Source organism: Protopterus annectens, chromosome 6.part0 (assembly GCF_019279795.1).
Source record: "Protopterus annectens isolate FY-2018-M chromosome 6.part0, PAN1.0, whole genome shotgun sequence".
NCBI classification, from domain to species: Eukaryota; Metazoa; Chordata; order Ceratodontiformes; family Protopteridae; genus Protopterus; species Protopterus annectens.
The window spans coordinates 224,172,980-224,199,997 of NC_056737.1; the positions used below are offsets into that span (position 1 = coordinate 224,172,980).

At 44.2% G+C, this 27,018-nt stretch overlaps 1 protein-coding gene across 1 annotated transcript in view; it reads right to left on the reverse strand.

The window, feature by feature from the left end:
• The window catches only part of PCNX1 (pecanex 1), a 3,150,868-nt gene that overhangs the window by 2,665,381 nt on the left and 458,469 nt on the right, over nucleotides 1-27,018 (reverse strand). Inside the window, exon 5 of the mRNA XM_044073489.1 lies at nucleotides 3,463-3,552. Coding sequence (XP_043929424.1) covers nucleotides 3,463-3,552 — 90 coding nt within the window. The remainder of the gene's footprint in view (nucleotides 1-3,462; nucleotides 3,553-27,018) is intronic.

Consider the following 27,018-nt stretch of genomic DNA (forward strand, 5'->3'; position numbering starts at 1 on the left):
TTACCTGGAGCTGGTAAAAGAAGGCACCTCGTTAGCGAAGCGGCAAACGAGATCTGGGTAGTCTCCGCCTTGCATCATGGGATATAGGGTTGCCTCAAGCTGGTAAAATTAGCTCTCGAGCTTAGCAAGTGCCGAGTCGGAGCCGAGGATCGGCTCCGAACCCATCCAGCAAGAATGAAGGCTAGATTGACAACTTAACATCACAGGGTTTAGGGGCCCCAACTTCTAATAATATGTAGTACCTTTTCTGTGTACCTGAGACCTGTTTTATGTTGCACTTAAAATGCTGTATCATTCTGGAAACTGTTTTCCAAAGTTAATTTCTTCTATGGGGGAATCTGTTGACAATCCATCCTCATCATCTGAGGCTAACTGACCAGGAGAGTGTAGCCGGGGGGAACAGGTTCATGTGTGTTCATCTCAGATTCCTCCTCTGCTGATCATGCGGCCTTTTCAAGAGGTCATAAGCATGACAAGAAAGAGAGGAAAAAAACTTCAAAGACAGAATGCCTTTATACAAGTCTTGGGAGAAGTCAGGTCATTTCTCTCCTTAGTGAACATACCAGGAGAAGGAATATATTCAGTTGCTAGCTACCACTTCACTATCATGTCCGCTTGAACAAAGTGTAGTGGTGCAGAACCTTGGTGGACCACTCAACAGAGTCCGGTACATCTTCTCACACATAGATCTGAGGTACTCTCTCGTGTCTCTCTGAAATAGTCACCCTGGATTATACCTTCTCTCCCACGGAAATCAGAGAATCAGTCTTATCCTATGCATAGATGAGACACCACATTGACCTTCAGCTGGGGTCGTAGTAGTGAGCACCTTAGAGCTAAAGCGTATCTCGGATTCTTGCTGCATCTCAGCAGGTACGCCCAAAGTCAGACTATGTCAAACCATCTGGTTTTAGTTTTTTCAGCAACTTTTTAAGTGCAAGCAGGACATCCAATGTCTAAGATTCCACCATTTTGAAAAACACAAGCCTCTTGCAATAGTGGGTCTCCAGACAGCTATTAACGGAAGCTTGCCTAGTATGAAGAGTTCTAGGAACACATGACTGACAAATTTTACAGTTACTAGTAATCGTGTTCAGCATCTAAGCAAAACAATGAATGCAAGTCTTTGGAAGGAATCTACCTTCCACAATCTTACTTCCCTCTCTTAGCTTATGTGAGCAAATCTTAAATACAAGACACACAAAAAAGATGTCTCCCCAATGGAGCACTTATCTGACCAAGCCTTGGCAGTGGTAGTGGCACACAATGCAGTATACAGACTAACATTTGAACGTTCTTGTGTTCAAACTAGTGACAAGATAGTCTGAGGATCCTATGCTCCTACGTCCATTTATGTACCCCTACACCCATGGACTGAGGACATATGCCAGACATACGTATAGTCAAGAAACTTTTGTAGCTTTGGTACCCTGGGCGGACGCCAAGTTACCTTCAGCAAGATAACCCACAAGTATTTGAATACTGTAACAGTAACCTAAGGAACAGCATCAAGGATGCCTACCTGGCAAAGAGGGCAAAGGGTGCAGGTGCAAAACTATGCAAGTCTAGACTAGAGGTTAGGCCTTCCACAGCAAAAATCCCACTTATTCCTACCACAACAGTGAGCCATACAATGGACATCTACAGACACAAACCTCTAGTTTGGCCAATCATCCACCAAGTGAACCACTACCAGTGCAGGTCACCATGGGAAGAAATGCATCCAGACTCAGTACGGAGTTTCCCAACAGTATCTCCAAATCCTCGAGTCATCTTATTGTCAAGGTGTTCCTATGTGCACCTGTTGGTGCATTGCAGTTAGGCTTCAGTTCCCTATTACATGACCAAAATCTTAGGTTATCAAACAACTAAAGGTCGATCACTAAATGTCAAAGTCTGAAAATTGAAAACGGCTGTTTCCCCACAGGGAAATGAGTCGTTTGGTCATTACACAGATTTTGTTCTTTCTCCGCTGGAGAGCAATCTCGGAGTTGGTATATTTAGTTATGGGGAGTGAAGCCCCCCACATCATTTCCGTTTAAAACTTTTTTTTTTTTTAAATTTGTTCAACGGCATTGTTTCCTTATATGGAAACTGACATTTTCGATGTTAAGGGTTCGATATTTTGTTATCGACCTTTAGAGGTTTGATAAATTTAAGGTTTCAATTACGTAATATAGACCCTACCCATCACCCCCATCACTCTAGTGTACAGACAGCTGCCAAACTTGTCCATCACAGTAATTTTTAACTTTTCTCACACTTCCCCTTTCCATTTGAAGTCCAATACAATGTTTGCTGTTTACCACCTGAACTTAAGAATTTATTTGAGCAGTACCTTTGTAGCCCCCCCCCCCAAAAAAAAATCTGGTCTAGAATGCCCTTGACATTCTAGATACATTTTTATTGTCTTTTTCCTCTAGTATCCAGACATTTTCTCATCCTCTCCTCTACCTTACTATTCTACATATCTGCTGCTTTTGCCTCATCACCTCTCTCTTTAGCTAGATCAGCCATCTCCTCTTACCACATTCCTTCACTTTCTCACTCTAACGCAATCTCCAAGCTTTCCTAGTGTTTTCAGTTCCTGTCATCTTTCCATATTATATAAAGGCATTTCCCATTGTCAATTGTCTTAAAACTTTAGATAATACTTTTGGTCTTGCTGATTTACCCAGGCATTACTTCAGAGAAAGTAAAAGACAACACAGCATAGGCAGTGTCTGGCAATATAACACAGATTTCTTGCTTATCCAGGTGCACTTTAAGGACTCGGTCAGAGATAAAATCGCTCCTTATTGGCGTCCTTAACCTGTCAAACTTCCCTCTTCTACATTCCTCTTCCACCTCCGTAGTTTTTTCTGCAACTTCAGTGTGACTCAATACTAAAGTTGATAATGACTTGGAAAAGTTTATTTTCTGGCATTATTCAGTGTAACCCATCATCCTGTATACTTCTCTTGCATTTTTATTCTGTACATTTTTTTTGCAATGATGGCTGCCAAACTGCTTAGCATAAACTTTAAATCCCCTTCACTAACTCATTCTGTCCCCCACCCCCACTATCCAGCTGGTATTTTAGCAATTACCCTCCACCTTTCCAGTGCATACATGAGAGGGAGAGAAAGAGAAGCATAGGGTGGGGAAGAAGAGAGAAGGACGGGAAGGAGAGAAGAGAGAGAGAGAGAGACGGGGGGGGGGGGGATGGGGGGAAACCGAGACTTCTGATCACAAAGACACAGAGGAGGAATTTCTTCTACATACCAAACAAATGAATGACTAGCGCATTTCCACTCTCCAAAGAGCTGCAGCAGTAAGTCTCTACCATTTCTGCAGTGTTTGGAATACAATCCTTGGTGACAAAGTCACTGCTTGGTAAACGTACATCACAAATGAATACAAAAATGCTATATATAGCTTATATGCAGCAGTTTTACTTTCAGCATCCCATCAAAAACTCACCTTGCTCCTCACTTCCCTCCTTGTACAGACTGCAGCTCTGACCCAGACTCAAACTGATATCGTCTGAAGTTTTTCCATTTTCTGTATCCACTACAAATTGTAAGACAAAATAAAACAGGGTGACAAGAAAACATAAAACATTAGCAAATTCCAAGAAATGTAACACACTACAAACTGCTGTTCAGCATGAAGAGCAAATCACTTCAACATTGAAACCTATGCTGTTTTAGTGACTAAACATCTTAGTGTCAGCCACACTGCCTACAACTTATGGCTGGAAGCAACCTGAGAAAGTAAAAGTAGCAGCCAGAAGAGAAAGAAAAAAGCTTGTGCACCCCAGCTAGTTTCCCCTTCTTTTTTCTTTGTTCTTCCTGCACTACCCTTAAAGCAGGAAAAAAGTACAGTTTTGTACCTACCATAAATGTAGATGTTCGAGTGTTCACACTGCTGCAGTCATCACACTTGGGTTATTCTGCCGTCAGGCGGTCCCGCAGTCGGCCCGAGTTCCAAAGTCTTGGTCCGGCGTCGGTTGCTGTCGCTTCTTCCCGGACGTCAGTGCGCCAGGGGTATACAAGTTGGATCAGACGCCATTTTCTTCAGTTTTTCTTGCCCCAGATGTCAGGTGCCCCCAACAGGTAGGCAATACATATTGCTATATACAAATATACATATAAAAATAAAACAATACCTTCAGTCACAAGCAAATACACCACAGAGGTTGTATAGGATAGAAAGGTATAGATATGTCCAGCTAGTTCAGAGGGGATGGAGGGAGGGTAACCTGGACTGCAGCAGTGTGAACAAAACTGTACTATGTTCGTGTTACACTGCTGCAGTCATCACACTTGGGTTGAATCCCAAAGCTAAGGATGGGTGGTGGAACTAAACAGGGTTTGGAGAGGCTAGTAGGCCCTGCAGAACTGCAGTGGCAAAGCCAGCTCTGGTTTTAGAGTATAGAGGTAAGTGATAGTGCTTGGTGAAGGTGTGCAATGAACTCCAAGTTGCAGCCTCCAAAATATCCTTGGTTGGTACCCCTCTGAAGAAGGCTGTTAATGTTGCTGTAGCCCTGGTGGAATGGGGCCTGATGTCACCAGGTACAGATTTCCCATGGTGTGTGTAGCAGAAACGGATACAATGTCCTATCCATTTTGAAATGGTCTGTTTTGAGATAGCTTTTCCTTGAGATCCTGCAGCATAGGATACAAAGAGCTGGTCAGATTTTCTGAAAGCCTTAGTTTTATCCAAGTAGTAATGTAATTGCCTGTGAATGTCCAAAGAGTGTAGGAGCCTTTCCCCTTTGTTCTGGGGGTTTGGATAAAAGGTGGGCAAATGAATGGTTTGGTTTAGGGCTACACTGGATACCACCTTTGGCATAAAGGAAGGGTTAGTTTGTAAAGAGACTCTGTCTTGATGAAAAATGATGAAAGGCTCCACTGCCATTAGAGCCTGTAGTTCTGAGACTCTTCGTGCTGAAGTTATTGCTAGCAGCAGGGCAGTTTTCCATGAGAGGAACTGTAGATCAGCTGTTAAAGCTGGTTCAAAGGGCGGAAGTGTAAGCTTTTCCAAAACAAAGTTGAGATCCCAAGTTGGTGTTGGTGCTCTCCGGGGTGGTCTTATGTTCTTAGCCCCTCTGAGGAACTGACTTAGTAATGGATGTGAAAATATAGGAGGATCCGTGTTGTACTGAGCTGAAACAGCTGAGGCGTGCATCTTAATAGATGAGAAGGAAATTCCTTTGTGCAACATCTCAGTTAAATATCGAAGAATTTCAGGAATATTTGGGACAAGGGGATTTTGGCCTTTAGCCTGGTTCCAGGCGCAGAATCTTTTCCATTTGTCTGAATAGACTTTGCTGGTGCTGGGCCTCCTGGCCTCCAGAATGATGTCTATCACAGCTTTAGAGAGGTGTTGACTGGTTGTTTAGGCAATTTGCCATGCAGCCAGATTTAAAGTCTTGAGCTGGCTGTGTAGTATCCGATTGTTTTGCTGAGTGAGCAGGTGAGGAATTGTAGGTAAAATCCATGGTGGGCCTTGAGCCATGTTCCTTAGTACTGGATACCAGTGTTGGCATGGCCAGTCTGGAGCAATGAGTATCATTTGTGGCCTCTCTAATCTGGCTTTCAGCAGCACCTTTGCCAGAAGACGCAGTGGAGGAAAGGCATACACTGTCAATGTTTTCCAACTGAATGAAAAGGCGTCCACTTCCCAAGCTAGTGTGTGGTATGTCCTTGTGCAGAATTTCCGTAGTTGGTAGTTTTGGGGGGAAGCAAACAGATCTATGTCTGGACTCCCCCATTTTTGAGTTATCATTGTGAATACTTGTGGATCTAGTTTCCACTCGTGAGGATCTGTGATGTTTCTGCTTAGATAGTCTGCCAGTGTGTTTTTCTTTCCTGGCAGGAATTGTGCTTGTAGTTGAACTTGGTAGGTCAGTGCTGTGTTCCACAAGGTCATTGCTTGTCTGCATAGGGGGTAGGAGTGTGTGCCCCCTGCAGACCATTTGCCCTGAATACACTGTCCTGCCATGTGTGCTCCCCAGGCATAATCCGATGTATTTGTCGTTATAGTTTGCCTGGCTGTGGGTAAGGTAAAAGGCTGACCCTTGTCGAGGTGACATGCCTGAGCCCACCATAGAAACTCCTGTTGAAGGCAGGGAATGAGTGGAATTATTGTTTCCAAGCCGTGGCTGTGTTGAGACAATACGTTTTTCAGATACCATTGTAATTTCCTCATATGCAGTTTTGCAAACAGTATTAGTAGTATGCAAGATGCCATGAATCCCAAGGCCGGCAGAATTTTTCTTGCAGGGAGTTGGGTCTTTGTTGCCATCATTTTGAAGTATAGAGTCAGTTGTCCTTGCTTGTCTGGCGTGAGATAAGCCATCTGGGCCGTTGTATTTAAGCTGGCACCCAGGAATATTATGTCTTGTGAGGGCACTAGTTTTTACTTCTTTTCGTTTACTGTGTACTCTAGGCAACTTAGTAGGTTTTTGACAAACGCCAGATGCTTTAATAGAATGTCCTTGCTTTCTGCTTGAATAAGGCAGTCGTCCAGGTATGGATATATTTGAATCCCTCTTTGTCTGCAGTATGCAATTACTGGTGCCAGGCATTTTGTGAAGACCCTGGGCGCAGTAGATAAGCCAAAGGGCAGTGTAGAGAATTGGTAATGAGTTGAACCTGCAATAAATCGGAGGTATCTTCTGCAATTTTGTCCGATAGGGACATGCAGGTATGCCTCCTTGAGGTCCAACGTTTCTAGCCAAGCCTTCTTGCCCAGCATGGGAAGAAGTTGCTGTAGTGTGAGCATCTTGAATTTGGGTACTTCCAGGTATGTGTTTAGAATTGAGAGGTCCAGAATGGGTCTCCAGGCTTTGTCCTTTCGGGGAACTAGAAACAGTCTTGAGTAAAATCCTTGTCCTTGCTCCTGCGTAGGAACCTGTTGAATGGCTCTCATGTCCATGAGAGCTGAAATTTGCTTTTGAGCCTCTGCCCATTGATTTGGTGGCAGGTTTGGCATTCCTTTTATCCTTGGCAAAGTGTGAAAGTGGAATCTGTATCCTTGAGATACAATATTTAGGACCCATTTGTCTTTTGTGATGATGTGCCAATTGTCTGCAAAAAGTGCTAGTTTTCCCCCCAAGGGAGCTGCCAAGAGGGTTTTGCTTAGTAGTCTGAGGGGTAAGTCATTGTGTTTGTCTTCTGATAGTTTGAGACCTGTCTACTCCACCTTTTTGGGTTGTGGCACTCCATTATCGAGGCTGGTAAGAGCCTTGTGGCTGGCCTCTGCCTCTTGGGCATCGGTATCTGCCCCTCTGTGGTCTGGCAGAAGCTGGGAAGGACCAGTTTTTGGTTGGCCAATTTCTGCTGAAACGAGGGGGTTGAACCTGTAAAAAATCCTTGACCATCTGCAAAGATTTTGCCTTATCCTCCATTTTCTTTAAAACTTCTTCTGCTTTTCCACCAAATAAATGCCGTAAAGGTGCATCCAAATCTTGCATATTTCCTCATCTGTCTAGTTCTCTATAATCCCTTACAGAGGTAAGGCTAGATTCTAAATAAAACATCAATCCACAATGTCTAATACAGGTGGAATAGAGAATACAGTAATCCTGGCCTTCCAGTGGAAATGTTCCCTCATAGTATGTAGATAGACTTCAGCATCAGAATCTTTCCATAGGGGAAAGGAATATTCTTGTTCCTCAGAAGAGTCTGAGGAAATTGAAACCTGTAATTAAGTCTTCAGCCATCTTAAGCATCTGTTTCTTAGGCATGGGGCCTTGTACAGGAGACTGCTGTACAGTCTGTTTTTAAAGGAGTTTTCAGTTTTGCTTAGGATTTAATAGTGAGTGTAGTCGGTCTGAAGACACCTTCTGCAACTGAAGGCGTTTCAACTGCACCGGAATCTCCTTCAGGTATGGAGTCGGAAGGGCCTAAAGGTAAAGGTTGTGGAGGCCTAGCAATCTCCGCTTGTGAATCGGATGTCGCCTGGGGTTCTAAAATCAGCGGTCATCAGGGGCTGCGTAGGCACCTCACTGAAAACCGGAGAACCAGCGACTGGCCTAGCAGAGGCCTCAGAGTCTGGTTTGGATTTCGGCTGCCTGTCCTTATCTTTGCATTTTTTATGCATTCCGGTTGTCGGTTGCTCCGACGGCATGGTATAATTAAATTTCCTACCAAAATAATGTTGGGCGAAATCAAACAGACGTTTAATAGTTTGTCTATTAAACCTAGCACAAAACCGACAACCTGTGACGTCGTGGTCTGGGCCTAGGCAAGGAATACAATAAATTGAAAGTCCTTATGAGGTATTTGCTTCCCACAAGAAAAGCAATTGTTAACTTTTTCTGACATCGGACTGAGGCAAGAAAAGATTCCCCAATGGGGTACTTAGCTTTATGAAGACTTCGGTCTGAAATTCGATTTGAAAATCTCAGGTGTCGGCCGACCGGCACTTGCAAACTGCTTCTGCTTCGGGCACCGCACGGCAAGAAAGACTGAAGAAAATGGCGTCGGATGCATCTTATATACCCCTGGCGCACTGATGTCAGGGAAGACGTGACAGCAACCGACGCTGGACCAAGACTTTGGAACTCGGGCAGACTGCGGGACTGCCTGACGGCAGGATAACCCAAGTGTGATGACTGCAGCAGTGTAACACGATGAACATCATTTCCTTGGTCCACACACACACACACACACACACACACACACACACACACACACACACACACTTTAATAACATACACAAACACACAACTGTACTCACCATAACATTCCATGTGAGTTGTTCATCTCGCCATCATTCTTACTGACAGGTTCGGAGCCTAACTTGACCAACTGCAAAAGCTCAAGGTCTTCAACCAGCTCGAGGCCAACTCCCTATCCCATTATGCACCTTGTGCTTCCCACAGATGTTGTTTGCTGCTAACAGGCTACCTACCACTACTAATATGCTAAGATCAGAAACTGTATGAGAGACAATAAAACCTTGCCAAAAATGAATTCTCGGTCCTCAAGAAGCCTGGATGGGTGTTGGAAGGTTGGACACAAGAATGAAGGCGAGATGAACAACACACATGGAACGTTATGATGAGTACATAACTTCTTTATGTGAAGTTGTTCTATCTCACCATTCATTCTTACTGATGGGTAGCGTCCCAAGCACCATCTTTCTCGGGTGGCTCACGGGAAAATGTTCAAGACAGTGGAACCAAAGGAAGCCCTGTCCCTGGAGGCCTTGTCTACTTTGTAATGAGTGATGAAGGTATGAGGCCTTGACCAAGTAGCTGCTGCACAAACAGTATATAATGGTAATTTAGCCATAAAGGCTGATGAAGTAGATGCAGCTCTAGTAGAGTGGGCCTTTATCTTTGTTGTAACGGTGTATTCACTGAACTCTAAGTGAGGGAAATACAATCTGATAACCAGTTTGATAAAGTGGTTTTCGCCACTGAAGCGTCTTTTTTAGACTCTGAAAAGGAGACAAAGAGCTGATCTGTTTTCCTGAAATGTTTGATCCTGTCTAAATAGAATCAAAGTTGTCTGTGAACATCAAGCTTGTGCATGTGCTCCATCTAATATTAGTGTATTTAGGGAAAAATACAGGCAATTCAATAGATTGGTTGAAATTGGTCTCTGAGCAAACTTTAGGTAAAAATGATGGATTCTTTCTGAGTGAGAGACTGTCATTATGGAAAATCCAATAAGGGGGTTTAATGGAGAAGGCTGTAACTGTGAAACCCTCGAGCAGAAGTAATAGCTATTAAAAATATGGTTTTCCATGATAGATACTTCAAGTCACAAGATGAGGCTGGTTCAAAAGGGGGTAGGATTATTCGGGAAAGAACAAAATTTAGATTCCATGGTACAGCTGGAGTTTTGATGGGTGGTCTCAAATGAACAGTAACCTTGATAAAGGCTTTGGAGAGTCTATGTGACATGATATTAGACCCCTAGTCACCAAGATGAAAGTTAGAAATTGTTACCAGTTGAACTCTGATGGTTGCTGCCACTGCCCCTTCATTGAAAAGTTGTCAAAAACTCCAGAATGGATGAAATTGAAGCCAGGTACGGGTCAATATTGTTCTGAAACACCCATATAGAAAACCTTTTCCATTTACTAACATACAACTTCCTGGTAGACAATTTATGAGAGGATGTCAAAATATGCTGAGCCGCAGCTGAGAGGTTGTGAATCCTGGCTATGTTGGGAATTGCAGCAGCCAAGCTGTCAGTTTGGGGGACTGAAGAGAAGGATGGAAAGCCCCTGATGAATGAGTGAGAAGATCTGGCACTGGGTCCAGAATCCAAGGTTCTTCAAACAGATGAAGCTGGAGGAAGGGGAACCAAATTTGATGAGGCCAGTAAGGGGCTATTAGAATGATGGTTCTTCCCAGACCCTTGGCTTTCTGTAAAAGTTTGTATATCAGAGGGAAAGGAGGGAAGGCATAAAGGAGACCCAGGGGCCAACTGTGTATAAGTGCATCCCTTGGGGCATCTCCCGGAGGGGGAATTAGGGCAAAGTAGCTGCTGCATTTCGTGTTTGTTGAAATTGCAAAGAGATCGCAGCAAGGCTGGCCCCATCTGCGGAATATCCTTTCCGCTACTTCTTCCTTCAGGGACCACTAGTGAGGGAATAAAATTGCCCTGCTTAGTTTGTCTATCACATTGGATCTCACTGGGATGTACGCTGCTATCAGAAAGCGTTGGGTGGAAGTTGCCCATTGCCATACTCTCAGGGCTTCTCAACATACGGGATAAGATCTGGTTCCTCCTTGTTTGTTTATGTACCAGACTACTGACATATTGTCTGTCTGAACTGCAATAGTTCCCACAGGGAGAGAGTCTTAAAAGGACTGCAACGCTAGAAGTACCACTCATCTCCAGGACTTTGATATGCAGATGACCCTCGTATCTCTTCCACGTGCCTTGGGCTGTTCTTCCCTGATAATGCCCCCCCACCAACCCTATCAGGGAGGCATCTGTGGTCACCGTGAATATGGGAGTGGGTAGAACAAAGGGGCAACCTAGAGTTACTTGGTGAGATGTCAGCCATCACTGAAGGTCCTTCTTGCAGGAATTCGTTACCAGGTTTTATTGGAAGTTCTTGAAAAGACCACTGCGTGAAAAGGAGCCATTGCAGTACACGAATATGCATCCAACCTAAAGGAATCGCAATGATCGCTGCCGCCATTACTCCTAACAATTTGAGTACCATTGTAACCAGGGCTTTTTCTCTCGGGAGCAGGTCCAGGACCTGTTTTCATAGAACACAAACTCTTTCTGGTGGAAGATTTATGGTCATGGTAATGGTATTTAGCTCTTCTCCAATAAAAACGGTACGTTGCGATGGCGACAAGACAGATTTTTCTGAATTTATAGTAATCCCCAACTGACTGCAGAGATTCAAAGTTGTGTCCCTTGCTTGTATGAGTTGATGCCTGGTGGTGGCAGTGAGGAGCCAGTCATCTAGGTATGGAAACACCTGGAATCCCAAATGTCTCAGAAGAGCCGTGACTACTACCCTACATTTGGTGAACACTCTGGGGGCTGTAGTGAGACCAAATGGCAGAATGCGAAATTGATAATGACTGGCTCCCAGCCGGAACAGCAGATAATCTCTGGATGGCCTGTCCATTTTTATGTGGTAGTACGCATCCTGGAGATCTATCAAGCACATCCAATTGTCTTTCCCTAAAAAGGGAAATATTGACTGTAGAGTGGCCATCCGGAATTTTGTCTTTCTTACCGACTTGTTTAGTCTGCTGAGATCCAAAATGAGCCTGGAACTAAAAAGAGCCTCAAGTAAGTTCCACATCCTCTTTGGTCTGCTAGGACTGGCCGGATGACTCTTTCTTCCAGCAACTTTTAAATCTCTGTGGATGCTTGTTCCCTGTGACTGGGTGGAACGTCCAGGATTTTTCTTATGGGGGGGGGGGTGGCAACGGGAATTGAGTATCCTCTGGATATGATGTTTTGTAACCAGCTGTCTTTTATTTTTAGCCAGGCGTCTGGGTACAAAGATAAGCGTCCCCCGACTGCCTCCACAGATGGACAGACGGGCCTCCTCTCAGGAGCGCTGATGGGGCTTCCCAAAGAACTGGTCTCTGTCGCCCTGATTCTGCGGACCCCATCTGCCGTGTGGGTGGAGTCTTCCATTGTTACCCCCTCCTCTGCCTCTAGAGGGGGGTTCACCACGAGTGTCCTGGAAAGCTCCTTGAGTTTTACGGAACCACATCTTCCCTCCCTTCTGACCTTTGGAATAAGGTCTGGTAGGGGTGGAAAAATGGACTCCGATGGAAGAGATTTTCCATTCTGCTCACTCCTGGTAAGGGTTTCCTTCACTTTGGGCCCAAAAAGGGATGAGCCATTGGGCTCCGCAAAGGAACATAAGCGCATCCAGGAATGTCTCTTACGAGCAATTCCTGTATCCGCTACCCTACTTGTTCTATCAGCTGCATATGAGACCAGACGCATGGAAGTGTTTAAAAGAGAATTAAGTGCAGTGAGCTGGGAAGTTACTTTCTCTGAGACCCCCACAGCTACTGAACCCTGTAGAGTATCTCCTAGTTCTTTCAGGGGATCCCTTTACAACCTTGTAATGCATGTTAGATAGTTCAGTGAACGGAGAGTAAAAGTCGCTGAACTAAACATGCGCTTACCATATCTGTCCATAGTCCTAGCATCCTTATTAGGAGGATGGACAGATGTAGAATTTTCTGGCAGTTCATTCTTGGTGGCGTAGCATCAACGGGCACTCCTTTGGTTAGAAAGGTCTTGTTCTGGGGAGAAGTTATAAATTTATTAGGCCTCCTAAGGACAGGCTCTGTGGTATCCGTGGGACTCCCACCCCCTTCGAGAGATTAGCTCTATCAGCTCATCAAAAATGGAGACACCCAAGCGGTGGAGGGCTGAGACCCAAAAGCCTTCAGGAGGACAGACTCATCAGTAGGGTTAATGGGCCTCCAGCCACCCATCTGCTTAAGAATTTTCAGGATATCTGCGAAGGAGATATCCTCTTACGGGGACCATGGGGACCCTTCTGACTCATCGAAGTCAGTGTCCAAAGTGACTGATTCCTGTGGGGAGTCCAGATGTTTCATCTTGCAAAGTCTCTTCCTAGGAACCTTTTCAGTGAGAGCTTCTGGAGAGATCTCAGAAGAGCAGGGCTCACCCAATGGGGCTTCCTGAGGCTCAGGGTCTCTACCCTTTAGAGGGATGTGTGATGTAGAGGTAGACACCGGTGCTTTGGGGGAAGAAGCTGCTGGTTCTGATGGGTGTGGTTGTCAGCGTGGACAACACCCTCCTCAAAGCATCGAAGGCACCTTGCTCCCGACGCGAAGAAACCTCCGGATCCGAAGATATGGAAGATTCCCTTGGCGCCAGAACAGAGGGCTCTGAGCCCAAGGTTGGAGCTAAGCTCACCCGAACGAAGGCCCCGAGAGGTAAAGTCTAAACCAAAAAATCGGTCCGACTATCCTCCCCGGACCCAACCGGTGAGCATCACCCCCTAGACCCTTCAGTCAGCACTGAAGATATCAGTGTAGTCAGGACAGACAAGCCTGAAGTAGGTGTCGGACCCGAAGGTTCCACAATCATAGTCTCCAAGCGCTCCGGCTCTGAAACTTCAAGACAGACTGGGGGAGGAACAGAAGATGGTGGGGGGATTATGTCAGTTCCAAAGTCCCAGGGATTGGCCCCGATAAAAGTTTGGCAAGCACCGGTGTCTGCAGAAGCCTCTGCACCACATGATCCACGTCCACAGCTGTAAGTCTGCTTGAGGACCGAGAAGAATGAACAGATGAAGCCACTGACTGTAAAATTGGGGACTTCAAGGTAGGAAACACCGGCTCCAATACTGGGGGCTGGCTCCTAAATGTAGCAACAGTGGGCTCCGATGACAGTGGAGCCGATGTTGAAGACTTCTCCGGCATTGATTTACTGGTCGATGGGCTTTTCCTCGGTTCCAAAGAACCCAAAGAAGTTTTTGAATATTTGTCACAGTTGTCCTTATCCAGAGACTCCTGAAAAGAGGATTTCAATAGACCTCTATCCATTAATAATCTATTTTGTTCATGCAACACCTGGAACTAAAAGAGTGGCATATAGAACAGTCTCCCTGTAGTTGTACCTCACCTAGACAGTATACGCAATCAGTATGTCCATCAGCGATGGACATTTTTTTGTCCAAACCTGGGTTATTTTTTAAATCCAGATTTGGATTTTTCCTTCTCCTGAGACATATTAACAATTAACAGCAACAGTACAATCACGTCTATTTAGATTAACTAGACTAAAGTTAACAATAGCAATAAACTACTTATTAGAAAGGCAATATAACAAGGCCTGAATAACAAAAAATGGCCACAGTATTATTAAAGCACAAACAAGTACTAGACCTCTAGATTAAGCAGGTAAATCACACACACACACACACACACACACACACACACACACACACACACACACACACACACACACACACAATAGAAGCTTTATATCAACTAGTCTTTGGGTTAGGGAGATAACCAAGGTCTAAAAATACGGCCATGATAATAAACTACGAAAAAGAGTCAACAGCACACTAAGAAAAAGCCTGAACTACTACAGAAAGCAAACTTGTAATATACACTTATCTACTGATGAAACTTTCTAACAAACGAATAAGAATTATTATTTTTCACTGGCCAGAGCTGGTGAACGTCCGATCTGCAGCAGCAAACGAGATCTGGAGGAAGCATAAGGTGCATCATGGGATAGGGAGTTGGCCTCAAGCTGGTTGAAGACCTTGAGTTTTTGCAGTTGGCCGAGTCTGAGCTGAAGGTCGGCTCCAATCCCATCAGTAAGAATGAACGGCAAGATAGAACAAATTCACATTATAATTTACATATCACACACAAACATACACTGAGGTTACTCAGTGGAGAAAAGGAAAATCTTCCAAATCTCCACGGTTATATGATTTCACTGAAATCCTCCTATATACCTGCTGGTCGACCAAAGCTCTTCAGTGATTTTCTTGTTGATCACTGGGATGAGTTCACAACCACTTGGTGACCACACTGCTGATTCCAGAGATTATGGCTTAAATCCAGTGCAATAAAAACACAAAATTAATGACTTCTGGTCATTTTTGCACTTCTACGACTTATACTGACTGTAATGCTACTACATTTTCTTATTAGTTGTATTTTGTTGCACTTATTCATTGAAAAGTGCCTCTGCATTTCACAGGCCTTATTGCTGACATCTGCAGTGTTTGAGCCATTTTTATTGAAGTGTTTAACAATACCATCTATATGTTAACCAGGTAGGCCCAATGGAGACACAGTCTACTTTCAAAGGCAACCTAAGAGCAGTGTCTCGTGAAGTGACTTGCTCAAAGTCACATAGCAGGCAAATGAGGGCCGAGGGAATCAAACTTTGTACCACTGGAACTACAGCTCATAGCCTTCAGAGTCAACTGCCAATTTTAGTAGGTTGTTTGTAGCTTAATTCAAGTGTGGGTTTTACCTTTGTGATTTTATATTAGAGACACACAAAAAGTACAGTTTTGTACCTACCATAAATGTAGATGTTCGAGTGTTCACCCTGCTGCAATCATCACACTAGGGTTATCCTGTCGTCAGGCGGTCCCGCAGTCAGCCGGATTTCCAAAGTCTTGGTCCGACTTCGGTTGCTGTCGCCTCATCCCTGACGTCAGAGCGCCAGGGGTACATATATTGCAAACGACACCGTTTTCTTCAGTTTTTCTTGCCCCAGATGTCAGGTGCCCCCAAAAAGGTGATCCAAATTAGTACCAAAAGTGAGAGCACTGTACAAACACAAAAATCCTTCAGCTATAAGCAAATACATCAGTAAGGCATAGCAAAGATTTAGCCAGTAGATCAGAGGGGTTGGAGGGAGGGTAACCTGGACTGCAGCAGGGTGAACACTCGAACATCTACATTTATGGTAGGTACAAAACTGTACTATGTTCATTGTGTTACCCTGCTGCAGTCATCACACTTGGGTTGAGTCCCAAAGCTATGGTAGGGTGGAGGCATTACAGAGGGTTAGAGGAGGCAATGAGGCCCTGCAGAACTGCAGTGGCGAAGCCTGCCCTGGACTTAGAATAAAGAGGTAAGTGATGGTGTTTGGTGAATGTGTGTACAGAACTCCAAGTTGCAGCTTCTAAAATTTCCTCGGTAGGAACCCCCCTGAGAAAGGCTGTAGAGGTAGCTGTTGCCCTGGTAGAGTGGGATCTAATGGTAGGAGGAACTGGTTTCCCATGATGGGTATAGCAGAGTCGTATGCAATGGCCTATCCATTTAGAAATGGTTTGCTTGGATATGGCCCTCCCTTGAGAAGCTGTAACATAGGAAACAAAGAGCTGGTCAGTTTTTCTGAAAGCCTTAGTTTTATCCAAGTAGTATCAAAGCTGCCTGTGAATGTCCAAGGAATGCAGGAGTCTCTCACCTTTATTCTGTGGATTGGGGAAGAAAGTGGGTAGATGGATGGTTTGATTTAAAGCTACACTGGGAAACCACCTTAGGCGTGAAGGACGGATTAGTTCGTAGAGAAACTCTGTCTTGATGAAAAATGAGGAAAGTTTCCACTGCCATAAGATCCTGTAATTCTGAAACTCTCCTAGCAGAAGTTATTGCCAGGAGCAGGGCAGTCTTCCAAGATAGGAACTGAAGGTCTGCAGAAAAAGCTGGTTCAAAGGGACGTAGCGTTAGTTTTTCCAGAACAAAGTTGAGGTCCCATGTTGGTGTAGGAGCTCTTCTAGGTGGTCTAATGTTTTTTGTCCCTCTGAGGAACTGCCTTAGGAGTGGATTTGAAAATAAAGGTGGATTCGTGTCGTAGTGAGCTGAAATAGCTGAAGCATGGATTTTAATTGAGAAGAAAAGTCCTTTATGCAACATCTCAGCTAAATACTGCAGAATGTGAGGCATATGAGGCTGAGTTGTGTCTTGGCCTTTAGCTTGGTTCCAAGCAGAAAACCTTTTCCATTTGTCCGAGTAAGCCTTCCTGGTGCTTGTCCTCCTGGCTTCTAGAATAACATCCAGTACTGCTTGTGAAAGAGGAGTTGGTTGGCTGCTTAATTGATTTGCCATGCAGCCAGGTTTAAGGTTTTGATCTGGCTGTGTAGAATCTGCTTGTCTTGCTGCGTGAGCAAATGAGGTATTTGAGGCAATATCCATGGTGGGCTGTGAGCCATATTCTTCAATAGCGGATACCAGTGCTGGCGTGGCCAGTATGGGGCTATGAGAATCATTCGAGGTTTCTCCTTTTTGACCTTCAAAAGAACCTTTGTGAGAAGAGGTAATGGAGGAAAGGCATATGCTGTCAGGTTTTTCCAACTGAAGGAGAGAGCGTCCACTTTCCAAGCTTGATGGTGGAATGTCCTTGTACAAAATTTTGTTAGCTGGTAGTTTTGAGGACTGGCAAACAGGTCTATATTTGGTAGGCCCCATCTCTGAGTTATCATTGCAAATATTTGTGGGTCTAGCTTCCACTCGTGGGGATCTTTGATGTTTCTGCTTAGGTCGTCTGCCAATGTGTTTTTCTTTCCTGGCAGGAAATGAGCTTGTAACTGGACTTGGTAGGCCAGAGCTGTGTTCCCTAAGATTATTGCTTGCCTGCACAGAGGGTAGGAGTGTGTGCCCACTTGTTTGTTTATGTACCACATTACTGTGGTGTTGTCCGTCTTTATTGCCAGTTGTCCAGGCTGTAGTAGATCCTTGAAGGCTGTCAGAGCTTTCTGTACAGCTAGCATCTCTTTTTGGTTTATGTGCAGTTTTCTTTGTTCTGCAGTCCATAGGCCTTGAATGCATTGCCCTGCCATGTGTGCCCCCCAGGCATAGTCTGAAGCATCTGTTGTGATAGTTTGCCTGGGTGGGGGTAAGGTCAAAGGCTGACCCTTGTTGAGGTGACATGCCTGTGCCCACCATAGAAATTCCTGTTGAAAGCAGGGAATGAGAGATATCACTGTGTCCAAGCTGTGGCTGTGTTGACACCATACGCTTTTTAGGTACCATTGTAATTTCCTCATATGCAGTTTTGCAAATGGTATTATCAGAATGCAAGACGCCATGAAGCCCAAAGCCTGCAGAATTTTTCTTGCAGTTAATTGGGTCTTTGTTGCCATTGTCTTGAAATATTGAGTCAGTTGTAATTGCTTGTCTGGTGTAAGGTAAGCCTTCTGGGCCGTTGTGTCCAAGCTGGCACCCAGGAATGTCATTTTTTGTGAGGGTACTAGTTTTGACTTCTTTTCGTTTACTGTGTACCCCAGACAATTTAGTAGATGCTTTACAAAAGCCAGATGTCGTAAGAGAATGTCTTTTCTTTCTGCTTGGATGAGGCAGTCGTCCAGGTATGGATATATTTGAATCCCTCCTTGTCTGCAGTATGCAATTACTGGTGCCAGGCATTTTGTGAATACTCTGGGCGCAGTAGATAAGCCAAAGGGCAGTGCAGAGAATTGATAATGGGTTGAACCTGCAATGAAACGGAGGTATCTTCTGCAACTTTGTCTGATAGGGACATGCAGGTATGCCTCCTTGAGGTCCAACGTTACCAGCCATGCTTCCTTGCCCAACATGGGAAGTAGCTGCTGTAGTGTTAGCATCTTGAATTTGGGAACTTGTAAGTGTTTAGAATTGAAAGGTCCAGAATTGGTCTCCAAGCATTTTCTTTTCTGGGTACTAGGAAGAGTCTTGAGTAAAATTCTTGGCCTTGCTCTTGAGTTGGTACCCTTTGAATGGCTCTCATGGCCATGAGAGCTGTAATTTGTTTTTGAGCCTCTGCCCTTTGATTTTGTGGCAGGTTTGGCATTCCTCTTTTTATTGTCAAGGTGTGAAAGTGGAATCTGTATCCTCGTAAAATTATGTCTAGGAGCCATTTGTCCTTTGTGACCATGTGCCAGTTGTCTGCAAATAGTGCTAGTTTTCCCCCCAGGGGGGCTGACAAAAGAGCTTTGTTTGGCCAGCTGAGGTGCAAGTCATTGAGTTTGCCTTCTGGTGGGTTGAGACCAGTCTTCTCCTCCCTTCTGGGTTGGAGTGCCCCATTGGCGAGGTTTACATTGAGCTTGTGGTTGTCTTCTGCCCCTTGGGCGCCTGTATTTACCCCTCTGAGGCCTGTCAGTGGCTGGAAAGGACCAATTTTTTGTTGGCCAGTTTCTGCTGAAGCGAGGGGGTTGTACCTGTAGGAAATCTGACTGTCTGCATTGATTTTGTCTTATCTTCCATTTTCTTTAAAATTTCTTCTGCTTTAACACCAAAAAGAACATCCTGCTGTAAGGGAGCATCTAGTAGTTTTGCTTTAACATGATCAGGCAGACTTTGTTCCTTTAACCAGGCATGCCTATGTATAACTGATCCAGTGACAGCTGCTCTGCAGGAGGCCTCCAAAGAATCAAACCCACATTGTAAGGTATGTTTGCCCACCTGCTCAGTGGCGTGCAACAAATCCTGTACTTCTTTCAATTCAGATTGTTGAGGGAGGGTGGTTATCTTTTGTTTTAACTGAGAGATCAGAAATTGCCGATACTTAAGCATATGAAATTGACAGTTTAGAGCTCTCATAGCTAAAGTGGCTGAGGTGTAAACCTTTTTCCCCCATCTGTCTAGTGCTCTTGAATCCCTTTCAGAAGGTACTGGATTTCTAGCCATGGAAGCCTTAGCCCCCTTGGGACCCTGGGAGATAGTCTCTGGGTCAACTACTGGGCTTTTGTACAGAAATTTGTGGGAATCAGGTACTCTGTAGTATCTGTCAGGCTTGGCCGGGGCAGGAGGCAGAGAGTCAGGGTTGAAACTGGATTCTAAATGGACATCATCCACAATGTCCAAAACAGGAGGGATGGCTAGAGGTCTGTGTTGGGGGAGTAAAAGAAACTCTCTGAGCCTTTTCTTGGAATCAGAGTAATCCTGACCTTCCCAGTGAAAATGTTCCCTCATAGTGTGTAAAGTTTCCCGAAAAGAGTAATCTTCTGGAGGGGAAGCTGAGGGAATAGAGTCCTCAGCATCAGAATCTTCATAAGGAGAGAAGGAATAGTCTTGGTCCTCAGAGGAATCCGAAGAAATAGACAGTTGTTCAGAGGAAGCAGATTCTTCCTCTTGTCTAAGCCTTTTATCAGGAGGAGGCTGAGAACCCCTGATAAGAGAAATCAAATCTTCAGCCATCTTGAGCATCTGTTTCTTAGGCATAGGGCCTTGAACAGGAGACTGAAGTGAAGCCTTTTTCGATTTGGAAGGAGTCTTCGATTTGGAAAACGTTTTGACTGTAAGAGTCGTCTGTCTGAAAAACGCCTTCAGAAGGCGATGGCATTTCAGAAGTACCAACATCCTTGGAAGGTAAATCGTCGGTAGGGCCTGAAGTAAAAGGCTGTGTCGGCCTAGTACATTCCGTCAAAATATCCGTAGCGGTCTCGGATTCCTGAACTGCGGTAGTCAGAGGCTGTGTCGGAGCCTCATTGATAACCAGAGACCGGATCAACCGAGGCCTCGGAATCGGGCTTAGGCCTGGGCTGTCGATCCTTATCCCTGCGCTTTTTGTGCACGCCGGTAGTCGGTAGCTCCGACGGCATGTTATAATTAAATTTTCTGCCAGAAAAGTGTCGTGCGAAATCAAATCATCTTTTAATAGTACGTTTATTAAATCTATTACAAAAACGACAAGAAGTGACGTCATGATCAGGGCCTAGGCAAGGTATGCAATAAGAATGAAAATCCTTATGAGGTATTTGCTTCCCACAAGAAATACAATTGTTAACTTTTTCTGACATCGGTCTGAGGCAAGAAAAGTTTCCTCAACGGGGTACTTAGCTTTATAGAAGACTTTGGTCTGAAATTAGAATTCGAAAATCTCAGGAGGTGGCCGACAGGCACTTGCGAACTACTTCTGCTTCGGGCACCGCACGGCAAGAAAGACTGGGGAAAATGGCGTCAGTTGCAATATATGTACCCCTGGCGCTCTGACGTCAGGGATGAGGCGACAGCAACCAACGTCGGACCAAGACTTTGGAAATCCGGCCGACTGCGGGACCGCCAGACGACAGGATAACCCTAGTGTGATGACTGCAGCAGGGTAACACGATGAACATCTGTAATCTAGTGGTAGTGGAGGGTAGCCTGGCTTGCTCAGAGTTGAGAATCGTGGAAAAATAAGTTTGAGTGTGACCCTCTGATTAGACACAAGGCCTTTTTGTGATTTTTAGACTGATTTCATATAGGCACAGAAAACAGTGTGTTTGCACAATGCTATTTGTCAAGCAGCAGATTTTAATAATGTCCTGTACAGACAAAGGCACTTAGAACTGACATTTTCCCCAAGTAAAACTACCACTGAAACTTACAGTCTCCAGATGTGCAAAGACAAACTAGTCTGCACAATGACGAGCACTGCCCCTTGAGTTTTGTATTAGATACTACTGTTTTTACTCTATACTCCCTTCAGCAATCCTCTGGGGGCATCATTGCCTTGTGTGTCAGCGGCTGCTTTGGATCGCTACAGAAAAGTGCACTATTTGTCTTGTTTTTCATCAGAAACAGAAAGAATAGATTTAAGGGCAAGAAATGCAGGTATGATCAACTACAATGCTGAGAATCTTCTGGAAATCCGATCTCATATCTCACTGTGCTGCACGCTTGATGAACTGCTAGCAGAGAGACCTATAAACTGAAACACACTCCAGGAACTCCTGCAGCTTGGAATATTACTGGAACATGTAAAAACTGCAGAAACCTGTCTAACCAGTTGACAATCGGACATGGGAAGCATATTAAAAGGAAAATATGTGAACGATCAAGAAAGAGGGTGTAGAGCAGGAATTAAGGCCAGATTGAAAAGAAATCTGCACAGACCTGCACTTCCTGCCATGCTGCTAGCAAATGTATGCTTAATAAAGAGCAAGATGGAGTACTTAAGGATGGATCTTTCCACATAATCTAAGGTGAGAAATAGTTGTTTACTTGCGTTCACTGAAACTTGGCTGAACTCTAATATAAATGATAGTACAAATATGTGTGGAGGGGATGCCATTATTTCTTACCGACAGAAATCAGTCTCTCTGTGGTAAATCTCGTGGAGGGGGTGTTTGCGTGTATATCAACAACAGCTGGTGTACAAAATGTGAAATAACCACCTCCCACAGCTCACAGAACATTGAGTTCATGTCACTAAAATGCATACCCTTCTACTTGCCTAGGAAATTTGATGGAGTGAGCATAGATGTTGTTTACATCTCCCCAGTGCAAATACCAATGTGGCATTGAACATTCTGTATCTGTCAATAAATGACCTCCAGAATAAGAACCCCCAAGTTTGCCCATATAACTGCAGGTGATTTCAATCAAGCTGACTTGAAATCCATATTACCCCCATCACCATCAACATGTGAACTTTGCAACAAGAGAACACACACTGAATAAGGTGTAAACAAATGTAAAAATACCCTACAAAGCAGTACCTTGTCCACATCTGGGCAACTCAGACCATCTGGCCCTCATGCTGCTTCCTACGTACTCACCACTGCTGAAAAGGGGCAAACCAACAACCACACAAGTAAAGATATGTCCTGTAAATAAGTAAAGATATGTCCTGAGGGAGCAGTCTTGACACTACAGGACTGCTTTGAATGTATGAATTGGTCGGTGTTTGGAGATGCAGCTGTAAAAAACCACCATATTGACCTGGAGGAGTATACGGAATCTGTAATGGTCTACATTTCAAAACGTGTTGATGCATGCATGCTAATCAGAAACCCTGGCTATGCGATGAAGTACACTGAGCTCCTAAAGGCACAAAATGCTGCATTTAAAAAAAAAAACAAGGATGCCCCAAGATGGGCCACAGCAAATCTAAGTAGAGGTATAAAGGAAGCTAAGAGAACCTACAGACGTAAAATTCAGGGACACTTCTCTGACGAAAGTGACTCCAGACGTCTCTGGCAAGGCATACAAGCCACAACTGACTACAGGCCTGCATCCTCCCGATGTGATGACAACACAGAATTTCTGAACAAATTAAACACCTACTTCAGCAAATTTGATATGGACAACACTGTGCCAAATAAGCTCCATGTTGAACAGGGCGAGAAGGTGCTATGTCTAAGAAAATCTCATGTTCTGAAGACCCTGAGGCAAGTAACCCCCCCCCCCCCAAAAAAAAAAGCAGCTGGTCCTGACAATATTATGGGAAGAGTTCTAAGAGACTGTGCTACCCCAACTGTCCACTGCACTAACAGATATATTCAACAAATCCCTGCAACTAGCCATTGTACCCAGTTGTTTCAAAAATATGACAAACATTCCCCTACCCAAGAAATCCCAACCGACAAGCTTAAATAATTACCGGACAAGCTGCTCTTATATCAACAGCAATGAAGTGTTCTGAGCATTTGATCAAGAACCATATCTTTTCAAGCCTACCTGCAACACTGGATACATTACAGTTTACTTATACATCTGACCACAGCACAGCTGATGCTATAGCACTTCATGAATCCTTGGCACATCGAGAGAACAAGAATTGCTGTGTCAGAATGCTGTTTGTTGATTTTAGTTCCACCCTTGACACTGTTGTGCCCCCAGAATACGATACTGAAGCTGATCCAACTGCGCATCAATACCCCCCCCTTTGTAACTGGATACTGGACTTTCTCATCAACAGACCCAAAAAAGTATTACACTGAGCACAGGTGTCTCTCAGGGCTGCATCCTGAGTCCTCTACTGTTCACCTAGTCGATGCATGACTGCATGGCCAAGCATGAATACAACAAAATCAAGTTTGCAGATGATACCACTGTTGTAGGTCTTGTCAGAAATGGTGAGGAAACAAACTACAGGGATAAAGTGGAGTACCTGACAGGCTGATCTAGCTTTAAATGTAAGCCAGACCAAAGAATTAATAGTGGACTTCAGCAGGACTCAGGAGATGCAGTAATCTCTGGAAAGTAAGGTGGTAGCAGTTGAACGAGTGAAAAATACCAAGTTTCTGGGGGTGCACATCTCAGATGACTTATCCTGGTCAACTCATGTTAGTCAAAGTGAAGAAGGCACAACATCGTCTGCACCTCTTACAGAAAGCTGTCTCAGTCCATCCTCAAAGCCTCCTACAGGGGGACCATGGAGAGCATCCTCTCAAATAACATCACAAAGCATCTGACAGCAAGGCTCTCCTGAGAGTAGTGAGGACAGTGAAAAAAAAAAGTCAGTGGTTCCTCGCTTCCATCCATGGATTATCTGCATGAGACTTGGTGTGTGGGAAGGGCTAGGAAGATAATCGACTATCCCACTCACCCTGCCCATGGCATGCACTTCTGTCTTTCCTTGGGCAGGCTGTATCGCACCTTACACTGCAAAACATCTAGACTGACCAGAAGCTTCTTCCCTCTATCCATAAAGCCGCCGAGCTTGAATGCCAGGCATGACAGCGAGCAATCAGATCAATATGCCACTTGCTGTGAAGTTTCATCTACAGTAGTCACTTTGGCAAATTGCTTCAATAACTGGTACAGTTAGCCTGATTTTTTATGCTATTACTTACCAAACATGCAACAGTCAGGAGTGAGTCACCACTCCATACATATGCAATATGAACATCAGAATGCATCACACTACAACTGATGAAGTGCAATATTCTAAGCAATCACAGTGTGAAGTCAGAATCTTTGCAATAGCTACTAGAATAATAATAATATTGTCAAATGTCTTCCTGCCCAATTGTGGCAATTTATTGTGTTAACATTTTAATTATTACTGTATGTGCATTAGTCTTATTGCCATTCAAACTATATGTTTCATTGTTGTGTCTTCCATGGGGACCAAAGCAACGTAATTTCATTCAGCTTGCACTGATGTGTATATCTGATAGACAAAGTTTACTTGGACTTTGACCAAGTAAAATGGGCCTGTAACCATGAAAATGAACTCTCCTGCTTTCTCTACAGCCAGTATGGTGGATATGGGTGTCCTAAATCAACCTAGCAATTGTCTCATACTTATGGATAACAAAGTTCTTACGCTGATAAGGTATGTGAAAGATGTACTTGCGCAATGTCATTGAAGCAAAGCTGTTACATAAAAGCATTCATAATACCAATCAAATTATCAGCAATGTACACACTACACCCACAACATGCAGTATAGATCAAACACAGGTCCACATATGCTGAGGCTCTTAAATGTAATCTTAAACCCAAAGACCTCCCAGATGTTACACCTAAACTAATATCTTTAGCAGACCCAAAAGCACTCCACCAAAACAATACCAAAGACTACACATATAGCCACATTTCTAAGGGCCTTAATTTTTAATCCCTTAAGGCAGCCACCACTAAACCTAAATTTTGGTTACAGGAGACACCACTGTGAGACACAAACAGGTGTCCCATTCACTGGTCTGAGTAAGAAGAAAGTCATGGTCAGTTGCATATTGGGGCCAGTATTCACCAGATCATGCATGCACTCTGGTCACTAGACCACAAGTACTAGTTTGACCTAGTTACATAAGCAGAGATGTACCTTCCTGCACTATATGAAGAGATGTGATACGGAGCTCTCTGTGTCCCAGGCCAGTTTAATACTAGTACTGAACAGCATTCTACTTTTTTCAAGGATAACGGCACAATATGAACAGATGATGATTAATAATTTGCTACGTTTTTGGTGTCACTCCATGGGGATACAATATTTGTCAGCATGGGAGGATATGGTTAGCAGACAAAGCTGCTTTACAAGGGATGGTCTGTACCAGTCTCCTCCAGGCTTTCGAATATTGGCTACAATACTGTCCCCTCCTGCACTGTCCCTTTTTTAGGCAATACAAAACTGACAAACCTTCTGACATAGCAAAACCAAGCCTAGAAAATCTAAATGCGTCACTGCTCAATACAAAGATTCTAAACAAGAAACTCCTCTCCCTCCCAGCTCATCTAATCCAGGAAAATGCAGATGTTTGTACAGTTACCAACACATGGTTTAAACCTGCATAGACCACCCCCACAATACCGGGCTGCAATGCTTTTCACACATTTAGACCAGCAACTGCACAGACAGCAATTAAAGGTGGAGGTGTCTCTATTTACATCTGACAGAAACTTATCTCAAGGTTGGGAAAACAGGACGACGCACATGTACTTCTTTAAATCCAAATTATCACAGTTACAATACCATACTATATCCTTGTAAGCTACAGGTCCCCTCTTTGAAACGGGGAAACCTATAAAACATACTTAAAACATTGTGGAGACACTCACCATTCAATCCAATGACATATTCACAGGTGACTAACTACACCACTATAAGATAGGAATCATACATAACCCCAAACTTGCAGACCCAGACATTCCTGGACTTTGTCAACACAAACACCCTGGATGAGATTGTCCATACACCTACTAAGGATGTGAACATACTGGATCCAGTCCTTACTAATGTGGTAAGAACACTGCATCCCCCCCTCCCTTACTACCAAGTACTTTTTGGTAAGGTTAGACTATAAAGCGGTCTTCTTAAACAATAAAATAAAACCTAGGACTCCTGCTAACCCTGGAACATTTAGAAAGTATTCTAAGGTAAACATCCTACTACTAAATAATAACCTGGCAAAATTTCAAGGTCCCCACCAAACCCTGAAAATACAGTTTTGTACACTTACCATAAATGTAGCTGTTGTGTATTCACTGTTGCAGTCATCACATTTGGGTTATCCCTGCCAGGGGAGCCTTCGGCCGGCCCGAATACCAGAGGCTTAGTATTTCTGCGTCTGTTGCTGTCGCTTCAGGAATGACGTCAACGTCATCAGTAGTATAAAGTAAGGCAGTCGACGTCATTACATAAGTTTTCTTGCCCTAGCCTGTCAGGAGCCCCCAAGTAGGAGCCAGGTTCTGGTGGAAGAACCCCACCAGCAGAAAGTAAATACCAACATATCCCTTGTAAGGAAAGAGAAGAAAAGGGGGATGGAGGGAGGGAAACCAGGTCTGCAACAATGAATACACTCAAACAGCTACACTTATGGTAAGTGTGCACAACTGTCGATTCCCAAAGCTGAGGAAATGGGTGGAGGCAGTGA